The sequence below is a fragment of the Eulemur rufifrons genome, chromosome 19 (genome assembly GCF_041146395.1).
Source record: "Eulemur rufifrons isolate Redbay chromosome 19, OSU_ERuf_1, whole genome shotgun sequence".
Taxonomy (NCBI): Eukaryota; Metazoa; Chordata; class Mammalia; order Primates; family Lemuridae; genus Eulemur; species Eulemur rufifrons.
In genome coordinates, this window is record NC_091001.1 from 59,981,871 (window position 1) to 60,007,552 (window position 25,682).

Sequence of the window (25,682 nt, forward strand, 5' to 3'; positions counted from 1 at the left end):
TTTGCAAATCATTGGTAAAGGACTATAATAGCATTGGTGTCTAGCATATATAAACAACTCTTCCAATTCAATAATATAATGACAACCCAATTTAAAAAATAGGCAAAGGATCTGAATAGATGTTTCTCCAAAGAAGATATATAAATGCTCAATAAGCACAGAAAAGGATGATTAACATCATTAGTCATTAGTAAAATGAAAATCAAAACCACAGTGAGATACCGCTTCATACCCACTAATATGGTTATCATCAAAAAGACTGATACTATTAATAACAAGCGTTGCCGAAGATATAAAGAAATTAAGCCCTTGTACACTGCTGAGGGGAATGTAAAATGGTGCAGCCACTTTGGAAAGCAGTCTGGCAGTTCTTCAAAAAGTTAAATGTAGTGTTACCATTTGACCCCCAGCAATTTCACTCCTAGGCACATACCTGGGAAATGAAAACATATGTACACATAAAAACTTGAACATGAATGTTCATAGCAGCATTATTCATGATAGCAAAAAAGTGGGGATAACTCACATGTCCATAAACTGATGTATAAACAGAAACTGGTATAACCACATTGTGGAATATTATTCGGCAATAAAAAGAAATGAAGTACTGATACATGCTACCACATGGATGATCCTCAAAAATATTTTGCTAAGTGAAAGAAGCCAGTCACAAAAGACCACATATTGTACAATTACATTGATACTAAATATCCAGAATAGGCTAATCCACAGAGATAGAAATTAGATTATTAGTTGCCTAGGGCTGGGGAGGGAATGGATCGGGTAGGTGTTAAGAGGTGATAGCTAGGGATGCAGGATTTCTTTTTAAGGTAATGAAAATATCCTAAGATTGTGATCATGGATATACAACTCTGTGAATATACTAAAAATTTTTAAATTATATAATTATAATTACGCAATTATAAACAGGTGAATTGTATGGTATGTGAATCATATCTCAATAAAGATGATGATTATATCTTATTAAATAAAAACAACTCCATGCTCTTGTGGGTACTCAAAGCTTTCCCCAAGATGGTTGTATATTGTCTTGGGGATGGGAATTTTATTCTTGGGGCCTCCCTTGGTGCTAGCTCTTGACCTAAGAATTCTAACCTGGTTCTGCAACACATTGACCTAGAAATGAAACTAAGCTCTTGACTGAAGTTCCATCCTCCCAAGTCACCCTTCTTCCCCCTGCTAGGAAGTACTCACGACTTCACTGGAGACCTGGCAAGGGAGGCAGAGGAGGGAGGGACATTACAGAAGAGTTGGCAGCTGTCGAAGCAGCATCAGGACTCCTAATTTTTAGGATGCTCTTCACTCATTTCTTAACTGGGGCGTTTTTTCAGCCTTCTGCACCCACACCGTGTCCCTCAGGGCATCTCTCTAGCTGCTCTCCTCCCTTCCTGCGCGCAGCAAACCAAATTCCTCCCCAGCTCCTCAGGCGGACCTGCTTGGAGTCAGACACAGAGATAAATGTCTCCCTAGGAGGAATTCTGTTGTCAGCTGTTAAGACACTAATGTAGCTTTTTTTTTTTTTTTTTTTTGGTGAAGTGGGGAAACTAGTTTAATGAACTCCATGCGCCCATCAGCCCCAGCTTCAACGATTGTCAATTTTTTGCCAATCTTGTTTTCACCTAAGATAAATTCATCTCAGTTACTTCTTATTTTGTGGGCTTTAAAAACAAAACTACAGATGCTCCTGTCCACAAGGCATAGAAGGAGGGCTTAACAGCCTTCTGTTCTTTCCGAGTGCCGGGAGGGAGCGCGGGAGTCCCGCACAGCCAGCGCGGGGCGGAGGGCGGGTGTGCGGGGCGAGGGCAGACGCGAGGGGAGGGCAGACCGGGGCGGGGGACGGGGGACCCAGCGCGGCGCAGGCGCGCGCGGCTAGAGCACGGTGTCGGGCACGGGGTCCTGCGGCGCCCCCTCGCGGGAGTAAAACTCGTCGATCACGCCCTGCGGAATGCGCTTCAGCATCTCCTTGGGGAAGATGCGCAGCAGCTTCCAGGCCAGGTCCAGCGACTCGAACACCGAGCGGTTCTCGTAGGGGCCTGGGGACAGGGCAGGGGTGTTAGGAATGTGTGTGGGGCGGGAGGAGGGTGAAGAGGTTACCGCCTCAACGCCTGCGACGCGCCTTACCCTGGTTGATGAAGTTCTTCTCGAACTTCTGCAGGAATTCCAGGTAGAGCAGGTCCTCGGAGGTGAGCGCCTCCTCCCCCACCACCGCCTTCATGGCCTGCACGTCCTTCCCGATGGCGTAGCAGGCGTACTGGAGGAGGGGCAGAGGAGGCAGGTGGCCGCTGTGGGCTAACTACTGGAGCCCCGCGGTCCCCAGTCTGGCTATGCTGGGAGGCCCCTTTTGCCAGGAGAAAAGCTCGTCGTCCAGATGGGGCTCAAACCTCCAGCTTCTGAAGCTAGATGACCCACCTACTCCTGGGCCCTCTCCTCCTTACCAGCTGGTTGGAGACATCCCCATGGTCCTTTCTCGTCATGCCCTCCCCAATGGCTGACTTCATCAGCCTCGACAGGGAAGGGAGCACGTTGATCGGGGGGTAGACCTGGGGGGAGCAGGAGAAGGGAGTGGCAGACGGCAGGGCCCAAGCTTTCCTTTCCTTCCCACCGTGCTTGTCTCTCCTCCTCCTATGGTTCTCAGGAGACCCCTCATTCATCCTACAGGGAGGTCAGCGGCCACACCCGCCCTCCCTATCTCCCACCAATTCCAGGGCTTGGGTTTGCAGTTCTACATGAGTGTGGCCCGAGACAGGGCAGTGGAGGGGGACGATGACATGAAAATAGTTAATGAAAAGCTCACTATTTCAAAACTTCTGATTATTTGGACAAAAAAAAAAAAAGTTGAAGCGTAATAGTTAATAGTTGCAAAGAAAGAACCTGCTGAACAAAGATAAAAAAAGTCACAGGGGTAGTCTTTAACCTACAAATGGGACAGACTCATTGTTTTCTGCCCACCAAAGCAAATAACTGGAAAGGGAAGAAAAATGGTATTTATTTAGTATTTACTACCTTCCAGATGCTTTCTATATGCCAACTTTTTTTTTTTTTTTTTTTTTTTTTGAGACAGTCTTGCCATTGACCCCCATAGAATGCAGTGGCATCAGCCTAGCTTACAGCAACCTCAAACTCCTGGGCTCAAGCGATCCTCCTGCCTCAGCCTCCTGAGTAGCTGGGACTATAGGCAAGCACCATGAAACCCAGCTAATTCTTCTATTTTTAGTAGAGATGGGGTCTCACTCTTGCTTGGGTTGGTCTCAAACTCCTGACTTCAAGCCATCCTCCCACCTCAGCCTCCCAGAGGGCTAGGATTACACACATGAGCCACCGTGCCAGGCCTGCCAACTTATTTTTATCCTCCCCAACCTATCTGTGTGATAAATTTTATTATTCTCATTTTATAGATGAGGAAACCTAGGATCATAGAGATGAAATTATTTTCTTGAGGTCCCAGAGCCAGGTAAGCTGGATCCTACCCAGGCCTGTCTTCCGCCTGTGAACCACACAGTCTTCCCAGTGACTATCTCCTGTTCGGGGTTAGCCTTGGCTGGCCCCACCTAATTCAGAGGGTGGTGGGACATCTGTTTCTCAGTGCCATTGGGGGAGAGAGCAGAGTAGGTAGGAAAGGAGCAGTACCTGTCTGTTATGAAGCTGTCTGTCCACGTAGATCTGTCCCTCTGTGATGAAGCCTGTCAGGTCTGGGATGGGGTGGGTGATATCTACGAGAAAACACACTGGCCTCCATGTGGATGGGGTCCAGGTCTCTGCCCACTTGGGGCCACCTGGGTTCTGTTCCCCTCCTGGGAATGATAGGGTGCGGGGCACTGGGAGGGAAGGGCAGCGTCTGCCCTGATGGAGGACAACCGTGCAAGGCAGCATGTGCCGCCTAAGTGTCTGGGTGGGAAAGGGAGGGCGGGGGGCTCTGCAGGGCAGCGGGCTGTGGGGAGGCTACCGTCGTTGGGCATGGTGAGGATGGGGATCTGCGTGATGGACCCGCCCCGGCCCTCCACACGGCCTGCCCGCTCGTAGATGGTGGCCAGGTCTGTGTACATGTATCCAGGGAAGCCTCGGCGCCCGGGCACTTCCTCTCTGGCAGCTGAGACCTGTGATATCCACGGCATTGGGGTAAGGAAGTGGGTGAGAGGCTGAAGCAAGGAGGGGTGGGTGGGAGGCTCAGGGGCCCTGGTGGGGGCAGGAGAGGAATGGACAGGCTGTGTGTGACTGAGCCCTGGAGCTCGTGTGGTGGGGGCAGGCCTGGGCAGGTGAGCTTCCCTCTATTTGTAGGGTGACCCGCCCTGGGGTCCCGGGCCTAGGGAGGGGCAGGGAAGATCTGACATCCTGGCCAGCCAGCTCACCTCCCGCAAGGCCTCTGCGTAGGAACTCATGTCAGTCAGTATGACCAGCACGTGCTTCTCGCACTGGTAGGCGAGGAATTCAGCAGTGGTCAGCGCCAGGCGAGGGGTGATGATCCGCTCGATCCTGGAGGTGTGGCCAGGTGTTTAGAGAGCATGGAGGCGCGGACCTATGCTCCACTAGCCCTGGGGCTGAGTGCAAGGTGAACTGGGAAGCTGGTGTTGTGCGAAGTGGCAGAAAATTGGATGAGATGAGCCTCTGCCACCACCCCCCAGACCAGGGCAGGGCACGGCTCCTAGGAGTGGGCACTCTCCAGCCACCCCTCTAGCCTTTGTCCAGGGTAGGAAAGGGGACAGAGGCTGAGGCCAGGAGGGGAGTTGGTGGGACAGGGCCAGGTAGGGCCAGGATATCAAGAGCAGCCTGTCCCCTTGGGCTGAGGCTTGTGTCAGCTGGAGCACTCACTTTGTGTCCTTCATGTGCTTTTGTCACTCACCGTCCCTCTCACTGCTCCCAGCACACTTGGTGTGTGTGCTTCCTACGCTTGCCCGCCCTTGGGCCCCTCGGGCTTGGAGCTCCAGAACACCCTCACTCTGGCTTCAGGCAATCTTGGCCCCAAGCTCTGGGCCCGGGGCTCTTCCCTTTGGTGATGTCATGGTAGCCTCCAGAATTCTGTCACCTAGTTTTTAGAGTGCCCTCAATACTCGGGATAGTTTATTAGAATTGTTTCATCCACCTGACACCCAGATTTAAACTCTCATTTTCTAAATTTTTAAAATAGCAGTTTTTCTAAACTAATGTTTAGGGAAATGATCTCTTCAGGGGTGGCTTTGTGGAAGTGGCACAGAGAGGAGGAGCCCTGAGTTGAGGTGGTGGCTGGACCAGGTTGTAGGATGAGCAGAGGACTGCAGGTCATGGCTTGGTTCCCTCCTTCTGTCTGTGGGCCCTTCCCAGGCCACCGTTTCCCCACCTGCACACTGCTGGGCTTTTCTCCCGGCTCTGGCCCGTGCTGTAGTTCTGGGATGCCCCTGAGCCTTGGTACTTTGGGTCTTGGAAGGGGACAGGGTCTGCCTGCCTGAGGGCAATCTGGGCATCAGGGGAGAGCTCACGTGGGGTCATTGGCCAAGTTCAGGAAGAGGCAGACGTTCCCCATGGTTCCATTCTGCTCAAAGTCAGACTTGAAGAACCTGGCTGTCTCCATGTTCACCTGGACACACAGCAGGGAGGGCTGGAGCCGGGGCCGAGGGAGACAGGGTGCCTGCTCACAGCTTCTGGAACTTGCCAATCTGCCCAGCCTCCCTTACCCCCATGGCTGCAAAGACAATGGCGAAGTTGTCATCGTGATAATCCAGCACAGCCTTGGACTTTTTCACCAGCCCCGCCTGGCGGCAGATCTGAGCAGCAATCTGGAGCGGAGCAGGTTGGGAGGAAGGACATCAGCGTGGAGCCCAGAGCCTGCCCCACCTCGCGGCACCGAGGGGGATGGGCCAGCCCTCCCCAGTGCATCCTCCCACCAAGGCCCTTGTCGGGGGAGGGGATCCAAGCCCAGAGATGTGAAGGCGCTGCCCCAGGTCCTACAATCCCAGTCTTTCTTGGGGCAGGGATGGAGGGGGCCGTTCTATGGCTACTAATGGGCTGTGGGTGCCTGACATGAGAAGCAGGGCGGAGTGACAGTCCCAAAGGCCAACCACCTCAGCACGGGTTTGGGCGACTTGGCTTAGGTTGGCCAGGCCTTTGGGACCCCACCCCTCATAGCATGCTGGAGGGTTATTTGAGCACAGAGTTGCCCCGGGCCTGCAGATACCATGTCCAGAACCAGGAGTGGGGGCAGGGCAGTGTGGGAGCACTTATCCCCTCTGATCACTCAGACCATTTTGAGTGGTCAGGGAGCTGGGTGGTTGGGGAGAAGCATCTGGAAGCCTTGTCACACCAGCTTCTCTGGGAGGACCCAGGCTGTTCCCTCTTGGTGGCGAGCGTGGAGTAGGTGCGTGTGAGGAAGGGCCAGTACCAGGACCAGTGGGTGCAGGCTGTGAGCTCAGCTGGGCAGGACTTGCAATGCTGTCAGCCACCCATGGGCTCCCACTTGGGACAGCGTGAAGACCTGCTGGGGCAGCTGATGGACATGGGGGAGGTCTTGTGCAGCCCCGAGTCCCTGAGTGACCCCAGCTTGGCTGGCCCCTGTCTCCTTGGCTTAGGAACGCTCCTCACTGGCCTGGCCTGTGCTCTATCCCTTCCCCTGGGTCGTGCCTGTGGCCCTGCAGGCCTCACCTCATTGTGGGGCAGTCCAGCCGCTGAGAAGATGGGGATCTTCTGACCACGGGCAATGCTGTTCATCACATCAATGGGAGAAATGCCCGTCTGAATCATCTCCTCGGGGTAGATGCGGGCGTGGGGGTTGATGGGCTGGCCTGAGGGGGCAACCATGAAGCCATGCTCAGGGGTTCAAGCCCTTCCCTGCCCCAGACTCCAGAGCAGCACTGTTTAATAGAACTTTCTGCGACAATGGAAATGTGCTCTAACTGCGCTGCCCAATGTAACCCTAGACACGTGGCTGTTGAGCATATGAAATGTGGCTTTGAAATGAAATTTTCTTTCATTTGAATTAGTTTAAATTTAAATAGCCACAGATTCAGTGCTACCTTGAACAGCACTGCCCAGTGCTTTGGAAGTGGCAGGCAGTCAGGGACTCAGGCTGAGGCCCCGTGGGTGGAGGCACAGCCCTCCTCACCACCTCCAGGTACTTGTGTGGGGTTCAGGGAACCTGAGGGTGACTTGGAGACCTCCTGTCTGAGCAGATGTATGTTCTGTGCTCTGCCACTGACTTGCTGTGTGGCCTCGTGCAAGCCACAGGCCTCCATCGTATCTGCCAGTAAACTGACAAGGTAGGGTTGGGCACTCAGGAAGGCTGCCCACTGGAATGCATGCGAGCCTGCAGACCACCCCAGCCCCGCTCAGGACTGGGAACCCAAAGCAGGAGAGTGATGGCCTTGGGCAGTGTGTGGAACACTGTCTAACGATGATGGCAGTGTTTGGGTTCAGTGGCATATGTGGGGACAGAGGCCCTTGCTGCTCTCACATCACACCTGATCTGCCTGTGTGTCTGACCTGCCCTGGAGTGAACCCTGGGCAATTGCCTCGGCTTGTCTCTGGGCAGAGCTTCCAAGGGCAGGGTGGCAGAGGTGATGGCTGGGGTGGGGAAGGTGTTGGGGCTGGGTCTTGAAGCCATCCAGAGCCTCCGGTCACTCACCGTTGATATCCAGAAAGTCCTCTGCCATGACTGCTGGCCCCTTGTCAATGGGTTTGCCGGAGCCATTGAAAACCCGACCTGAGGGTGGGTGAGGAGTGTTGGAGGATGCTCAGAGCCAGCCCTGGGTCCCTTTCTGCTGCCTACTCTCCACACCCGCCAGCCTCCACCTACCCCCACATCCCCACTGCCCTGTGTCCCCTCCCCCTCAGGCCTCGGGTACCCCAGAGAGCTGGCCACAGTGACTGTCCCCTTGGGGGGTCTTCCTTCCTCTCCTGGAAACCTTTACAGGCAAGACCTTGGCCCAGGACAATGACTCTAGTGGGCAATTCCAGGACTGGAAAGAGGGGAGGCCCAGGCCAGGTATGGCAGGTCTTGGGAGAGAATTGGGGGACATTCAGGGCTTAGCAGTCCCTTTAAGCCTGACCCCAAATAGGTGGCTACCTACTGTACCTCTGGTTTATTGAACCTGCCTTCCTCATTTATTGAATACCTGTATGTCAGTCCCTGAGCTGGGGTCAGGGACCAAAGAAAGAAGGCACACCCCTGACCTCAAAGAGCTCACTGGGGAGACAGGTATGTGAATAGGCAATGCAGTGTGCTTAGGGCCTGGTCAGAGAAGCTGGACTTGGGGGACTGATGGAGCAATCCTACCCCATCCCATCCCATCCCTCACCCAGCATGTCCTCTGACACTGGAGTCCGTAGGATGTCTCCTGTGAATTCACAAGTGGTCTTCTGGGCATCGATCCCAGACGTCCCTTCAAACACCTGTGGAGACAAGAGGTAGTTACTCTAACAAGGGGCTTGCTGGAGCAAATGGGGCTACGCATTCTGGACATGCGTTGTGCTCTCAGGGATACAGAACATTTCATGGCTTCAGAGCTTGTAAGGTAGTGTGGGAACTTCATGAGTTCCTTCATTTATTCAACCAGCCAACATCTCATTGACATCACTCACCTGAACAATTGCCTTGGTGCCGGCCACCTCAAGCACTTGTCCACTCCTCTGAGTCCCATCAGGGAGGGTGAAGTTGACGATCTCAGCATACTGGGCAAACTGGCAGGAGAGGAGAGCAACCCAGAGTGACTGTGAAACCAGAGGCAAAGTCCCTTCTACTCCCCATCCCTCTTTGATCCAGTCAAGCTGCTGTCTCCCTTCTTTTGTCCAGACATTTGTGGAAATGAACTTGAGGGGCTGGGAAGTGGAAGTTTGAATTCTCCTTGGGAGGCAGTGTACCTGGATGTTTTGGAGCATGGACTTTAGAGTTGGAAGACCAGGTTGGAATTGAAGATCTGAAGCTTAGTAGCTGTGTGACCCTGCAGAGGTTACTTAATGACGTAAGTAACTCATTAAGTACTTAAGTCACTGAGTAATAAACTTTAATTTTCTCATCTTTAAAGTAGGGCTGCTGCAGAGAGGAAATGAGATAATATATGAACATCCATGAGGATGGTGCCTGGCACCTTGTAAAAGGTGAATAAAATATAGTAACTATTGGGCTGTCCAGGGCTCCTGGAAGGCACAGACTCCCTGCTCCCAGGTGTCCTCATGTACCAGCGACAGTCTTTTCCTAGCCATGAGAATGGGATTGATTCACATATAGTCCTCCCAGGGTTCAGGAATAAAAAATATCAGGCTGATCCCTAGAATATATAAAAACTCTTACAACTGGACAATCAAAAGGATTTGATCAAAGGATCTGAATAGACATTTCTCCAAAGAAGATATACGAACAGCTAATCAGCACGTGATAATATGACCAACATTGTTAGTCATTAGAGAAATGAAAATCAGAACCACAATGAGACACCACCGCACACCCACTAATGTGGCTATAATCAAAAAGTCAGATACTAACAAGGGTTGCCAAGGAAGTGGAGAGATTAGAACCCTCATACACTGCTGGGGGGATGCAAAATGGTGCAGCCACTTTGGAAAGTAGTCCGGCAGCTCCTCAAAAAGTTAAAGGTACAGTTACCATCTGACCCCCAGCAATTTCACTCCTGGGAACACACCTGAGAAATGAAAACGTATGTCCACACAAAAACTTGCACATGACTGTTCACAGCAGGGTTATTCATGATAGCAAAAAAGTGAAAATAACTCACATGTCCATAAAGTGATGAATGGATAAACAAAATATGGTATGGTCATACAATGGAATATTTTTCAGCCTTAAAAAGGAATGAAGAACTGACACATGCCACAACATGGGTGGACCTTGAAAACATTATGCTTAGAATAGCAAACAAGATGACAGGAAAGCAATAACAAAAAGCCCCCCAAAACTCCTCATCATGTTAAGTGAAAGAAGCTAGACAAAACAGGTCACATATTATATGATTCTATTGATAGAAAATGTCTAAAATAGGCAAATGCATAGAGACAGAAAGTAGATTAGTGGTTGCCAGGGGCTGGGGGAGAGAGGATTGGGGTGATGACGACTAATGGGTATGCGGTTGCTTTTTGAGATGAAAATGTTTTGGAATTAGATAGTGATGATGGCTGCACAAGTCTGTGGGTAGACTAAAAAACGCTGAATGCATTTCAAAAGAGTGAAGTTTATGGTATGTGAATTATAATTAAAAAAAAACCAAAAAAAAAACCATCGGGCTGCCCTCCAGGACCACAGAGAGCAGGTGGGCAGGAGAGCTCTGCCTCTGCGCATGCTCCTGGCACCGCCCAGTCCCAGGCTTTGCCCCATCTAGACAAGGCTACAGGCCTGGCCAGGAAAGCCGAGCTTGAAGAGCACACCCTCCCCGCTGCCATCGGTCCTCGGCTTTCATCAGCCCCAAGAGAGCTAAGTCCTGTACCTGCACCCTTGTTCCAGAGGAGGTCCTGGAACAAACACGTTGCACCCTCCCTCACCTCGCTTCCCAGGTGACTGATGCACTTCAGGGAGGAAGTCATATCTTAACCCAGCAAAAATCAGTGGTAAAAAGACAACCCTCTCCTCCCAAATTCTTAATATTCCGGGAAATTAAAGTACTCCTCTAAATTACTCCTTGGACATTGGAGGCAATCAAAACTGAAATGACAGATTGTCTAGAAAAGAACGAAGAGGACATCACTTCATGCCATGACACAGACATAAGGCGGCACCATGTTCTGTGACCATAATAGAAATCAAAACAAATAGAAACAAAAAAATGGTTAGAAAAACCTCAATAAGTATAGAAGAATTTATAGTCAGAATTAGAAACATTTAGCTCTAAACAATAATGAAAATCTATAATCAACATATGTGTGATACATTTAAAGCTTTAAATACTCAATATTAGAAAAGAAAAAAAAGTTAAAGAAGCCAAAAAGTATGCAATTTGATAAGTCAGAAAAAGAACAGCATTAAAATCCCAAAGAAAGTAGAAGAAATAAGAGGGCAGAAATTATTAAAATAGAAAACAAATGTATAATAGAGACAATCAACAAAGCCAAGGTGCTTCTTTGTGTTTTTCTTTTTCTTCCCCCCCCCCCATGGTGTTACAGACAGCTGATAAGGTGCTTCTTTGAAAAGCCTAATAAAATAGACAAATCACTGGCAACATTGATTAAGAAAAAAGAAAAGGCATGAATATATAAGTATTATAATTAAAAAGGCTCAACTAGATAGACTTATAATATTAAAAAGGTAAATTTAGATGAAATGAATAAAGTCTTAGAAGAATACAACTCAAACCAAAACCAATTAAAAATGAAATTGACAGCCAGAATAGCCAGGTGTAGTGGCAGGAGCCTGTAGTCTTAGCTGGCTGGGAGGCTGATTGCTTAGCCCAGGAGTTCAAGCCTGGACACCAGAGTGAGTTCCTGTCTCTTAAAACACACATACACATGCATACGCACAAGAAAGAAAGCCAGAATAATTCTGCAATCTTTAAGATACTGAATAGCTTAAAGTCTTCCCATGAAGAAAATACCAGTGAGTTCTAACAGTCAAAGAACAAATAATTTGAAACTAATCAAGCTCTTCAAAAATATGCAAGGGAAAGTATTGCATTGAACTCATTTTATGAAGCAAGCATAACCATGATATCAAAATAAAATAATTATGGGAAAATTGTAGGCAATCTTACTCATGAACATGGATGTACAAATCCTAACAAAATATTAACAGATCCAATACAACACATACAAACAAAAATTATAAAAGAAAACATGAAGATAAATAAATACACACACACAAATAGAAAATTTAAAAAACAAAGTTGGGAGTATTTAAAAAATGTAAAGTTAGTCCAGTATTAGAAAATCTATTAAGGTAATTCACTTTATTAATGGATTAAAAGATAAAAAACTATGAACGTCTCAAAAATTTTTGGAGAAAGTTAAAAAACTATCCATAGTTAAAAACAAAAAACAAAGAGCAAAACTACTCTTTGAAAACATGGAATAAAAAGGAAATTTCTTAACCCCAAAAAGAGTATCCTCAAAAAAACCTATAGAAAATATCATATTCACTGATATGATGCATAAAGCATTCTTTTTAAAATTAGGAAAAAACAAGAAAGCCTGCTGTCATCACTCCATTCAGCATTGTATTAGGGGAACTAGACAAACTCCATTTTGACTCTGGAAAACAAAACAAAAAACAAAAACAAAAAGAAAGAAAAAAGAAAAAGAAAATGAATAAAAATTAGAAGGAAACAAGACTATCAAATGGAAAGCCACAAATTCAAGTCCAATAAAGATGGTATCCAAGTGAAAACTATAGACCAATTTCTCTTATTAATATAGATGCAGAAATTCTAAATCAGTTATTAGTCAGTCTAATCAAGCAGTGTATTAAATAAATAAATATGACCAAATAGGATTTATTCCAAGAATGCCAGGCTAGAGCAATTGACATTAGGGAATTGGTCAACATCTGACAACAAAATTCACAATAATAGGAAATTTGTCAACATAAATTAAAAGAAGAATCCCATAGAATTATGTAAAAAAGACTTTTGATAAAATCCAGCAGCTGTTTCTAAAGCAATACTATGTAAAACAGGAGTGGAAGGCAACTACTTGAACATTAAACTATTTACCAAAACCAACATCAACATCTTTGCAAATGGTGAAATGCTAAAGCCATTTTTATGTCCAATAAAAATCAGTAACAGACAGAGATCCTGTTACACCATTGTTACATAATATTGTTTTGAAGTTTTTGTTTATATGATAAGACAAACAATTTTAAAAACATACTAATACACATAAGCAAAGACTGTTCTACGTTTTTTTTTAAAAAAAAAAGGTGGCAGTGGGAGGCGACTGGAAACCTGGAAACATGCTATCTATCAATAATGAGACTATCGAATAAGTCAGGGTACATCCGTACTATAACCTTCTTTGCCACTATCCAAAAGAATGGGTACAAGGTATATCTACTGAATGGAGAGAATCCTTGGTATCAAGAGACTAACACCAATGTCAACCTGTAACGTGTATTTGCTGGTGTTTGAGCATATACAGCAGGGTCTTTACACTGGTTATCTCAGGGCGCTGGGAATAAAGTGGTTAGGGGCAATAGTTAACGTAATGTATCTTGTCTTTGTTTCACCAAGTTACAAGAAGCATGTGTAATTTTTGTAATTAAAATGTAATGCAGGCCGGGCGCGGTGGCTCACGCCTGTAATCGTAGCACTCTGGGAGGCCGACGCGGGTGGATCGCTCAAGGTCAGGAGTTCGAGACCAGCAAGAGCGAGACCCCGTCTCTACTAAAAATAGAAAGAAATTATCTGGCCAACTAAAATATATATAGAAAAAAAATAGCCAGGCATGGTGGCGCATGCCTGTAGTCCCAGCTACTCGGGAGGCTGAGGCAGGAGGATTGCTTAAGCCCAGGAGTTTGAGGTTGCTGTGAGCTAGGCTGACGCCACGGCACTCACTCTAGCCTGGGCAACAGAGCGAGACTCTGTCTCAAAAATAAAAAAAGAAAAAGAAAAGAAAAGAAAATATAATGCAATTTGGGAACATTTTCAAGTAACTAGTGACTTCAGGGGCCTGCGGGAGGGGCAGATGGCCCAATTCCTCAGCAAGGTGTGACCAGGGTAGGGGCCACTCCGCAGGGCACCCCTGCTGGGGTTGAACTTGAGACTAGAAGGTTTGCGGCTCTAACAGTCTCTGAAGGAAGCTCCGGCTTGGGCCCCTCCTTGTCCTGTGAAGAAGATGGTGGGAAGGTGACCCTGTTCTTCCCCAAACCACCCTTCAGGCTTGCGGGGGTGAGGCGGGGCAGTGAGGGGGTCGCAACAGAAGGCCTGCCCCAGAAGAATGCTCTGCGGTGGAAGGGGCTGCGAATGCCCAGGCGTCTTGGGCTCTCAACCACAAGAGGGAGCCCAAGAGCCAGGACAGCGAGCGCCGGGGAAACGCGCTAAATCGAACACCTGGCTCCTTTTCCTCGCCCACTCCAAGCCCGCCTGTGTCTCTCTTTGAAATACTCATTGCCTCGTTGTTTGTCACCTCACTGGGGGGTGATAGTGGCCTGTTTTAACCTCAGCGGAAAAATTTCTGGACAGAGCATAGGCCAGAGTGGGCCCAAAGGAAATCAGGCAGTGGGGTGATAAAACAGTGACCATTTTTATGTGGGTTTATGTGGAGGGAGGGTGGGGAAAGGCCAGTGGAGATGAGGGTGGTGCATTAAGTGTCCCCCAAAGATGAAATCAGAGAAAATGAACTTTAAACAGCAGCGATTACGGTCAGACACAGGGAAGAACTGTCAGACCCTCACACTCAGGCAGAGTGTGTAGAGTCTTGGGGCCCGTTAGGAAGAAAATGCCAGGCTCTATGTGTGTGTGTATTGACTGAGTGTCCATGGGGCAGGGTCTCATAACCAGTCAGGGCAGCGGGTGCCAGGGGAAAATTCCAGTGTGCTCCAAGGGGCCCTGTTTCGCAGCCACATCAGCAAGCCTGATCCTATCAACTCACTGCTGCTTACTAGGAGGATTGCGGGAAGTAAGGATCAATCAGCGCAACCAATCCGCTGTGCTGGAGAGTCAAGTGAGCTTTCGGCTAGCAAGGGGCCAGGCACAGGGAGCTGCTGCCTGGGAAGTTTTTAGCAAGCCTGCCAGGACTTGTGCAAGGGGGTGCTGGCCTCTAAGGTGTCTCCTGCTGACAATGGCCAGCGCAGTGTGGGAACTCCTCTTTGGAAATCATCTTCAGAGCTGATGCATACTCTTTCTAAAGCAGCCACAGATGTTTGGGATCAAGTCTGGTGGATAAGATGAGTGCTTACTCCAACTCCCAAATAAGGACCAGTTTGCATCAAAGAGTACAGAAGTTGGAAGATCCCCTAGAGCAGAGGTTCTAAAGTGTGGTTCCCAGACCAGCAGCAGCAGCAGCATCACTTGGGAATTTGCACTAGAAGTGAAAATTCTTGGTCCCCACCCCAGATCTGCAGAATCAGAATGTTGGGGTGGGGCCCAGCAATCTACATGTTAACAAGCTCTTCAGAGGATTCTGATACATGTTCAAGTTCTGCAAATTAGAGATTAAGCCTTTTCTGGGTCATGAACTCTGGAAAATCAGATGAACCCACTTCCCCCAGAAAAATGCACAGGCACATTCATTTATATCTTCAATCGAGGTTTGCATACAATTTCAAGGTCTTATTCCCTGGGCTAAGAACCTCTGGTCTACACAAAATTCTTCTCCCAAATGTTTTTCCATTTGAGAAGGATGGAACCAGGGAGCAATTGCCTGTGTGGTTCAATGTGGACAGAAGGTGGCGCTGTAGAAACAGAATTGTGGTATTTTGCCCAAGCAACTCTAGAAGAAGGAAGGCGGTGTGGGGCCGTGGAGAGGAATGCATAGAGGCGCTTCTCCTCCTGAACTTCTAAGACTAAAAATCACCAATTCCTTTCCTTCCTCTGCAAGCCAGGGATTCTCTGGGTGCCTCTACCACACAATTATTTTGCTCTGCACAGTTACAGATGCAAGCAGCAATCACAGGACCATAGGTCCGGGGACCTAGCTCTGGTTTCCTAGCTCAGCTCCATTTTACAGTTGAGAAAATACCTGCATAGGTACCATCTCTCCCTGCCACACTGGGGCCCACATAGAATGACAGGTCTGGTAGGGAGTGTGGTGGCACAGGAGATGGCACCAACTGTTTAATCAGGCTTACTGGCATTCAGGAAGAGCCACTGCTGGCTGTTCTTGGGAGGAATAATAATACATTTGTCTGATTTGACCCTCACAACAACCTTATTGTCATTCAATAGATGAGGAAACTGAGATTTATGATCCTAGATAGGTGGTTCTGGAACTTCAGGGAGCATCAGATCACCCAGAGGGCTTGTAAGAACAGACTTCTGTGCCCCACTGCTAGAGCTGCCAATTCGATCAGTCTGAGGTGGAGCCCAAGAATTTGTATGTCTAACAAGTCCCCAGCTGGCGCTAGGCTGTTGATCTAGGATTGACGGGTAGCTAGTAGAAAGAGTGGGATGGAGCTGGGGTTAAAACTCACTAAGTCTGACTCATCAGACTCTCTGGCCCCAGGGTACCACACTTAATTACTCAGCCACACTTTCGCTGGGGGCATCCCTCACACTGGCAGATCAAGCAACATTGGCCATAGGAACATGGCGTCTGTTTCTAGCTGCGAGTGGGTCTGCCTTCAATACGGTTGGCTCGAGTTTTGACAGGTCCGTATCTAGGCATGCTAACATTCATTCATTCATTCGTCTCATTAATTTACTCACCCTTCCTTTGCACAAACATACCAAGCACCTACTACCGTCTGGGTGTTCAGGAAAAGTGCTATGTTGGGCTCCTGGAACTAAGAATTAATAAACACAGTCCATGGCCAATAGGAGGGCGGTGTGTGGGTGGGGGTGGTTCGTAGAGGAGCGGGCAAGAAGGAGACTGGCCAGATCCAGACCAAATGCCCAGATGGATGCTGCCAATAAGAATACAAAAAGTAGAAAAGATGGAGAGCCTCAATGCCTGGGAAGCTGGGAGAGGCACCCAGGAAAAGGTGGCCTCTCAGCCCAGGGGATGAGTCAGAGGAAGGGACGAGGGGAGGGTCACCCAGGAGGCAGAGGGGAAAGTACGTGCACAGAATTACAGCCAGATAGGAAGAGTAAGTTCTAGTTATTCCTACACCACTGTAGGATGACTATAGTTAACAGCAATATATTATATGGTTTCAAATAGCTGGAAGGAGGATATTGAATGTTCCCAACATGAAGAAATGGTAAATGTTTGAGGAGATGGATATGCTACTAATAATTACCCTGACCTGATCACTATGCATATATGTATGGAAACATCGCTATGTACCCCATAAATATGTACAATTATTATATGTCAATTTAGAACATTATTGGCTGGGTGAGGTGGCTCACGCCTGTAATCCTAGCACTCTGGGAGATGGGAGGATAGCTTGAGGTCAGGAGTTCAAGACCAGCCTGAGCAAGAGTGAGACCCCCATCTCTACTGAAAAAATAGAAAGAAATTAGCTGGACAACTAAAAATAAATAGAAAAAGTTAGCTGGGCATGGTGGCACACGACTGTAGTCCCAGCTACTCAGAAGGCTGAGACAGAAGGATTGCTTGAGCCCAGGAGTTTGAGGTTGCTGTGAGCTAGGCTGACACCACGGCACCCTAGCCCGGGCAACAGAGCGAGACTCTGTCTCAAAAAAAAAAAAAAAAAGAAAGAAATTATCACAGACATAAGTCCACACCTTTGTCATTCCTTCCCATATACTCCATACTCTCATCCAACTAATTGTGAGAAGGGTTCTTAAACCTGGAGCCATGTGAGTCCAAGGAGAGAACTCAGGGTCTCTGTGATCTTGGATGGGCAAGTTACATTTTCTATTCATGAACCTTTACAGAAATTTAGTATTTCCTCCAATTCTGAGTACAGGTAACAAGCCACAGTAGAATTAGCAGGACTGCACTACCTGTGACTTTGTCACTGGCAGAAATCACAGATGTTTTCATATGACATTTCAGTTGTAGCAGGCATCTCAAAATATTGTGTGTTCATCACTACTTTAAAATTATGGCAGTTATTAAACTGGCAATGAGACCCAGTTATTTAATTTGTTAATAAACATATATTACTCATCACATTTTTTTAAGTAGTGAATGCAAAGGCCCAGAGATATCAAATAGCAGCTCCATGCAGAGACAGTTTGGGTTTCTAACTGGAGAGAGGAGGGTGGTGAGAGTGAGTGGAAAGGTACACAGGGACCCTTAGAGAGAAGGCCAGTGAGGTGCAGGTGCTGGGCACCCTAAGTGAATTTGAAGCCAGGGACAGCTGCAAGGTGGAGAGTATGGGAGGGTGACGGCCTGGGAGCCCAGAGGCCATGGCCATAACACGGTAGCGGTGGGGTGGGAGAGAGCCACAGAACATGGGCATGGGCAGATGTGGGGTCCAGGACGAGGGGTCAAGGGCGGCACCCAGGTTTCCAGTTCGCACAGTGGTGGGGGTAGGTGGAAGGCTGTGGGGTTGGAACTGGGTGGAGGGAGGACAACAGAGCCATCTCTACCCTGGCAGGGCGCTTTATCACTCAAGAATCCCCAACCCCAGGACTCAAAATACTGTCTGTCGCTGTCTGCCACGTTCTTACAGTTCCTTAAGGGATGCAAAACAGCCCACCTGCCATGTACCTTTGGTGGGTCCCACCCCCTCCCCACTTCCCTTCCCACCCATGTTGCTGGTTCTGGAATTGAGACATTCCAAAGGCTTTGGAAACCGTCATGATCCCTAGAAATGTTAGCTGGCATGAACCTGCTGCCTCCTCCTCTTCCCCTCTAGAAGAAGACCCAGTGGGAGACGCAGGTGGGGCGAGTCCAGCCTTTGAGGAAGTCAGACACCATTCTACCGACAGGCAGAGGAGGGGGACAGCTCGTTAGTGGTAGAAGCAGGTTTCCCAAGGCCAGAGCCGGGGTCTCTGTGGGGTTTTTATGGATTTTTGGCCCCCACTGAAAAGGCAGGAAGGAGAAACCGTGGGTAGCTGGGGAGACAGCTAGGGAAGGAGGACGTGGGAGTGGATGACAGGTGTTAGAAAGAACAGAGCAGGGCTCTGGGGCAATTTAGAAGAAATCCTGTGAGTGGGAGGGTGGAAGGGTGGGGGGCAGTGGGAGAGGGACCCGAGCCCTGGGATTTGGCCTTAGCGCCAGGGAAGCAGCAGGAGAGTCTCACCTTGACCTGGTCCAGCACCACCAGGGGCCCGTTGACGCTGCACACGGTCCTGTAGGCTGGGGGAAGGGCAGGGAGAGAGTGAGGGTCTCACCCCAGCCAGACCCCCCCACAGAGGCATCCTCCCCTTCCCTCCCTCTGCACACCCCCACCTCCTTCCCTGCCCGGCCTGGGCCATCAGGGCCATTAGCTGTGACAGGGCCAGCCACCATTGCTGTGAGGGTCATGCCCCTGCCCGCGGGCCCCCTGCCGCTCGGACACCTGCAGGAGGCTGGGGGAGGGCCGGCAGAGGGCAGAGGCCTTTCTCATCCTTGATGGGCTTCCCCTCTGGCCTCAACCCCCACCTCACCCACTCCCTCCTCTCTGACTCACAGCATTTTCCAAAAGCTTCTGGCCCCCAGCTGTGGCCAGAAAGTGCCCTCTTCTGCCCCTCACCAGGACCACGTTTCCCTCCGTGCACCCCACACTGACTGAGCACTGTGTGTGTGTGTGTGTGCGTGTGTCACCTGTGAGAAAAGGCAAACAGGGCCTCTGCTCTCACCACAAGGCCCTGGTGAGGCCCTGCGGGGGGGCGGGGGGAGGGTGGCTGAACCCCCTGGCTCAGTGGGTGCTCAGTGAGGGAGGGGAGGGAGCTAAACTAAAGGGTGGGAGGAAGAAGCAGGATGTCCAAAGACCTAGCGGCAGGAGACCCACACACGGGGAAATGAGCTCAGCTTGCAGGGAGGGATTAGGTTAGATATGAAGAAGTACTTCCTAACCCCAGTGCCAGGGGCTCCGATACAAGAAGCCATGGACTGGCAGCCAGGAAGCCTCATTCTCGTTCTGCTCAGGACTCGCGCTGAGGGACCCTGGGACAGTCCCTTGCCCACAGTCCCCGGATGCCATACCCTTCCCTGTGAGGCACCAGAGACACCGAGATGCAGGCGCTGGGTGAGGCAAGGTGGGTGGGCTATCTCGGAGGGTGCTAGTTGCTCCCAGGCTGGCAGGACCTCAGAGCGGAGAGTAGTCCAGCCCCTCTTTTCACAGGCCAGGAAAACAGGCCCAGAGGGTGAAAAGCCTCGCCCAGGGCCACACAGCACATTCGAGGCTCAGCTCACTCACCCTCACACTTCCAGGCAAGCCTGGCCCGAGCCACCCCATGCCAAAGGGCAATCGAAGCCCTTCCCCTCTCTAGCCCGGGTGTCTGTGGTCAAACCCCTTATTTTTGTCTGATCTAAGCCCCTTTCATGAGGACTCAGACCAGGAAGACGGACTGGGCAAGGAGATTCTTGCACAGATCTCTGCAAGGGTCCTCCAAGGACTGTGTGGAAGACTCAGGGGCTCAAGAAGACAAGTCCCACTTGGGCTCTGGCCCAGAGCGGGACTCTCAACTCCCTGCCCTTGAGCCTGCCCACGTCACCTGAGCCACCCTCTTCTCCTTCCCTGTACCCATGAAGGACGCGTCCCACCTTCCCCTGCACCAGGAAGCAGGCCCTAGAGATGACTTCTCAATGGGGCGGGGGCAGAGCCTTTCTCTTGCTCTCTGTAGCCTTCCTATCAAGGTGTCTCCATCTCAACAAAAACTCCCTCAGTCTCACCTTCCTCCAGCTCCCCCCTCCCAGCCCGCCCTCTCACAAGCGTGGTCTCCAATTGCTCACTTCCCTTCTCCACCTTCCACCGGCTCCTCTGCCCTCACTGCTGTGGCTCTGGTGGCCACCGCTGGCCCCCAAGCTGCTAATTCCAGAGGCCTGGGAGCCTCGGCCTGTCCTTCATGCCCTGCCTCTGGGCTGTGGCTCAGCCTCCTTAGAAGTCTCTGTGGTCAGGCCTTGAGATGTCGAGGTCCTGGAAGCTTGGCCTGGCTCTCTCTTTTCCTATATCGTCTGCTTCCTCCTTCCCTCCTCCCTGCCTTTCTTCCAGCGCATCTACTTGATGCCTTCTGTGTACTAGGCTAGGCAAATGAAGGTGACAGATAAAACATGGAGCCTATAATCCAAAAGCGGGGATAAAGAGAAAATAGTATAATTACAAACTGCAGTGGTTGCTATGAAGGGAAAGATCAGGATGGGTGAGTGAGAATGGGCGGGAGGACCAGCCTGGGTGCTCTCAGCGACAGAAAGGGCAGTGGGCTGGTGTGCACAGGCTCACTTCCCGTGCACGAAGACCTGTCAACTCCACTAGGGCAGGATGCCCTCTGTGGTGCTCACTGCTCTATCCCACCTCTTAGAATAGTGCTGGCTCCATGGGAGACACCCAATACATATTTGCAGGATGAATTATGAAAGGCGTTAATGGTTCCATCAGCTCATTCCAGCATTGCTGGCATCAGAACAGAGGTGTGCCCGCTACCTTCCCAGCCCCCACACCAAAAGAGCGTCCTGTTGCCCCAGCCTGAGGCCTTGCGCCCCTGGCTCCAGCCACACTCCCTGTGAAGACAGAGGGTGGAAGAGAGGAGAAAGGGGGTGCCCAGGGCTAAGGGCGGGGTAGGCATAGGAAGATCCCCTGCAGAGGACAGAGACTAGGGCCTCACCCTCCCCAAGGAAAAAAAAAAATCTCCAAACAGCACCACACATACACACACACACACACACACACACACGCACACGCACACACCCGCCCACATGGTGCTTTGATCAAATTGTCTGAATTGTTAGAACTGTGTTCGGCAGAGTGGAGCAGGTAGCCCAGCAGAGGACGGAGGGAGAAGCAGGGAGGAGGAAATGCATTGTGCAAGCAGGGGAATGAGGGGCGGGAGGGGAGAGACCCTCATTTTATAAGCCCCAGGAAGAGCTGGCATCTTGCTGACCCCACAGAGAAAAGAACACACCTGCCAAAGGGCAGGGATGGGGGAAGAAAGCAGTGAACCGTGATGCAAAGACGCGTGGTGGGTGGGCCTGGTAGGGAGATGGGGGCTGGGAGGCAAGGGGCCTGAGGGCCAGAAAGCCCCAGGGAATCGTTTCCAATTGGGAGACAATTCCAATTTCAGAGACAAGTCTTTCAACTTCCTCCCTTCTTCACAGCCGGCTCCCCCTCTCCACAGCCCCTGCCCACGAAATCCGCATTAACCCTGACGTCCAGCTACTCTGGGGGGAGGGGGAGCGGGGCTGCAGGATGGGTGGAGGGTTAGAGCACCCTTCCCTAAGCGGGAGGCCTGGTCAGGAAGGAGTCCCGGGGCTGCTGCAGGCCCTCTGGGAGTCGGGGTGGGAGGGAGCCGCCTCCCCCAGGCCACCCGGTGACCAGCATGAGGTCTCTAAGTCCCCCATCTTAGCGCACCAGCCTCATCTGTAAACCACCTTCCCAGGCTTCTGGCAGCCTCGGTGCCTGGCTCCAGATGGGCTTCAGAAAGAGTTGTTGGGTGAGTACATCACTCCACAGCCTGGTGGCTGCACTGCAGACTGTCCACTCACGTAGCTGTTTCTGTTCCACGTTGGGCTACTCATATCCTTCAAGGCTTTGCCCTGGACTGACTACTGCAGCCCAGCTGGTCCCCACTGCAGGCCCATGGCACCACAGACTCGCACCCTAGACGGATTGTCTCTCCCCTCAGACAGGGCTCTGTCTCCCCTGTCAGACCAGACCAGACCTTTTCTTAGCGGCTGTCTGGTTTGGACACAGCCAACATGGTGCCTAAGCCACGAGGGCGTCCTTGACTGGAAGTCAGGCCTTTTGTTTGTATACCCCCAACTCTGAATGTGTCTGTTGTATGGCCCAGAAAGTGAGTTGATTTCTCCTAGGACACACCACAAACCAGGACAGTACCCTGTGGCACTCAGGGATTGTGGCCACTGCTCAACCCTGGGAGGCACCCCTTGACCCTGGAGAGGGAAGGCAGAGGGCTGGATCAGACGACCTTAGGGGCCCTCCTCCAACGGGCCTTCCAGAGACTTGGCAGACACTCCCTCTGGCTGCTCTGCCCACCCCCTCCATTGTCCTAGCTGACACTTTGGGTTGCACTTTGGACTGCTGGCTGGTGCAGCGCCTCCCTGCCCCCACCTCTCCACCGCCTACCCTGTCAAAGGCTCAGCGGGGATCCCGCGCGGCCCACTAATTAGCGCCAGCCCAGCCACACCTGCAGCGTCCTGGGAGAGGGCTGAGACAGGCGTCCATGCGTGAGGCCAGGGTGGGGGCAAGCCCGGGGCAGCAGGTCCTGCACCTCCTCCCTGATCCCGCTGGAGGGATTAGGGGAGGGAGGGCAGGGGCTGGAAGCTGAGGGCTCCTAGAATCAGCCCAAGACCCTGCTGGTTGGGACTCTCCCAGCGTACCTCCCTTCCCTTTCAGTTGAAGAAACTGAGGCCAGTGGCAAAGTCAGTGGTTTGGTGCTCAAGCCCCTGGGTGATCTGACCTGGCTCTATTTCTCCAACCAGGCTGCCAGCTTGTCCTTCCTACCTTTGCTCATGCTGGGCACCCCCACCCCAGCCTAGCCCCACAAGAACAGATGCATGGCCAGGCCACCTCCTCCCCAAGGAAGCCCAGGCCTTGGGAAATGCTCTACTCTGTGGGAGGCGAAGGGGACCCTTCTTTCCCAGGGTGGATACGGTGGAGTTCACTCGCCATCCTGATTCTACCCTGCCTCCTCCTTTGTGGCCAATCCTTTCTCAGCAGTGAGATCGCACCCTCAAAGGCTCAGGCCTGTTCAGTCCACCTCCTCCAGGAAGGGCAGTTTTCTCAAGCTGCCCTGGGCTCACCTCCATCCATGGCCACACAAGCCCTGGGGCCTCCTGGCCCTCTGGTACCCCCAGCTCTCCTCCTAGGCCCTGTCTCTGCAGAGTCCTCCTGCCTGGGAGGCCCAGCTTAGGTGGCCAGGCTCACTTTCTGAGCACACACTCACACACACACACACAGATCACCCAAGCATACACACAAACTCACCCTTGCCCTAAGGGTACAAGCATGCACAACACACACTGTCACACATTTCCTCACCCCAAGGTAGCCTAGGCTGGGGACCTCCATCCCTACTCCTGCAGAGATGGCCCCTTATCCAGGTGGTCCCACTGCATTACTCCACTGGACAGAGAGCCCCCTACATCTCCCCAGGTCTTGGGTCCCCCGCTTTGTCTGAGGACCCAGCAGCCACCCCAGATCCCCACCCTGAGAGGGACACACCAGTCCTGCCTCCAGCCTACTGAGGGTGCAGCCCTGAGCCTCCAAATCTTCGCTGGTTCTGTGCCTGTCCCCATCCCCCCAGGGAGAACCCCCGCCCACCGGCCCCAGCACCTGAGGAGGAAGGAGGGGATGGGGAGACGCTGCAGGTGAAGAAGTGACCCTGTGGGTGGGAGGGTGTTTGCGCTGGGCTGGGGTATCTTGGTGCATAGCAAAAGCAAAGGTATTGGCAGAGCAAGGCCTGGAAGGGCTCCCTGCACTGCTGGACCACCTCTGCTCTGGGTCAGCCACCAAGCCATCCCCACAGAAGGCATGCAGACATGGTGGGCACCACTTCCCCACCCCCAGCCTAGTATTTTCCTGGTGCCAAGGGCATGTTGACTGTAAATAAGGGGCTGGAAGGGAGGGAAATGGCTGGAGGCAGCTCCAGGCCTGGGTAGTCCTGGCCAGGGAGAGAGAAAGAGGAGGAGGCAGTGTGTGGGGTGAGATTGCACCTACGGGGTCCCTGGGAGGGCACATTCCAGGGAGAAGGAAAGCAGAGCATGATGGTCGGATCCTTCACTCGACTCAGCACCTGGCAGATCTCCTGTGCCTGGGGGAAGAGGCACACGGGGACTGAGCGATAGTCACACACCCCAGCTCAGGGCTCCAGGCCTGACCTCTGGACCCAAGGGGCCCCCAGTCACTGCATATTTCTGGGCTTGGCAACCCTAGCTTTGGCCCAAGGAGAATCTGGACCTCCAGTTCTACCCCCACCGCATGGGGCAGGGCCTGCAGGGCCTCATTGAGAAACCTGACCCCGCCCCATTCTCACCATTTCTCCTAAGCTGGAATGTGCTACACCCTCAGCACCTGCCCCAGGCCTCAGGAGGTGCCCCAAACCCCAGGGCTCACTCCCCTGCTGCCTGGCTCCATCTCAGCCCCCAGCTGCCCTCAGTGCATTCCATCTCCTCTGCTGGCCTGGATAGCGCCAGAAGCAGGGAGGGAGGAGGAGTGGCTGGGTCAGGCTTGCTTCCCCTCACCCCACACGCCCTGTTAGGAGCCTCTGGCTCTGCCTAGCTGTGGCTGGTCTGGCTGTGGCTTGGCTGGTTTACTCCAGCGAGCTGGGCTGTCTGAGAATTCACCAACCCAGGGAGAGTGACCTTGGGCAAGGAGATGAGGGGGTCCCTTTAGTCCTCTGGACCTTGCCCCAGATCTGGATTTGGCCAACCCCTGCAGGACAGGCACATGAGCCACACACAGGGCCTCCCCACTCTAAAACTGCCAAGGAGACACCCCACCCCCATGAGCATGTCCATGCCCCTGTGCCTGGACACTAGCCCTCACCCCAACTGCACACACACATTACCACACTCAGACATGTGATATCGCCCAAACACATGTGCTCTCCCGTGAGCACACACACATAGATCACCCAAGCAGACACACAAACTCACCCTTGCCCCGAGGGTACAAGCATGCACAACACACACTGTCACACATTTCCTCACCCCAAGGTAGCCTAGGCTGGGGACCTCCCTCCTTTCTCCTGCAGAGATAGCCCCTTATCCAGGTGGCCCCGCTGCATTACTCCACTGGACAGAGAGCCCCCTACATCTCCCCAGGTCTTGGGTCCCCCGCTTTGTCTGAGGACCCAGCAGCCACCCCGATCCCCACCCTGACCTTACCCGTGGTGGTGGGGGAGGTCATACTCACTAACACGGGGGTGAGTGATATAGTTTCGGGTGACCGCCTGCATGTGCTCTCGGGCTGGGCCCAGGTCACAGCCACTGCCGGGAAGCCCCCCAGGCCTGCTGTCTACCTTCGTGGCCATGGTGCAGGGTAGGCTAGGAGACAAGTGCCTGAACCTACTGGTGGCAGCTCT

At 51.5% G+C, this 25,682-nt stretch overlaps 1 protein-coding gene across 1 annotated transcript; it reads right to left on the reverse strand.

Moving 5' to 3' along the window:
* Nucleotides 1-1,834: 1,834 nt before the first annotated feature.
* On the reverse strand, nucleotides 1,835-25,682 carry ATP6V1B1 (ATPase H+ transporting V1 subunit B1). The gene is made up of 14 exons (XM_069494514.1): nucleotides 25,514-25,682; nucleotides 18,743-18,798; nucleotides 8,566-8,664; nucleotides 8,283-8,376; nucleotides 7,610-7,687; nucleotides 6,631-6,770; nucleotides 5,667-5,768; nucleotides 5,472-5,569; nucleotides 4,368-4,491; nucleotides 3,965-4,115; nucleotides 3,649-3,731; nucleotides 2,457-2,561; nucleotides 2,143-2,272; nucleotides 1,835-2,054 (listed from the first exon to the last, which is right to left on the reverse strand). The coding sequence occupies exons 1-14, from the start codon at nucleotides 25,629-25,631 to the stop codon at nucleotides 1,891-1,893; spliced, it is 1,542 nt and encodes a 513-aa protein (XP_069350615.1). The 5' UTR covers nucleotides 25,632-25,682; the 3' UTR covers nucleotides 1,835-1,890.

What these genes read in the sequence shown, in the direction of transcription:
- ATP6V1B1 (XM_069494514.1), bottom strand. Translation starts at nt 25,631, where the DNA reads ATGGCCACGAAGGTAGACAGCAGGCCTGGGGGGCTTCCCGGCAGTGGC. An exon ending in AGTGTCAGAGGACATGCTGG is followed by an intron (nt 7,688 to 8,282) that starts GTGAGGGATGGG and finishes ACCCACCCTCAG; the next exon opens with GTCGGGTTTTCAATGGCTCC. An exon ending in ACGCAGAGGCCTTGCGGGAG is followed by an intron (nt 4,116 to 4,367) that starts GTGAGCTGGCTG and finishes TGGATATCACAG; the next exon opens with GTCTCAGCTGCCAGAGAGGA.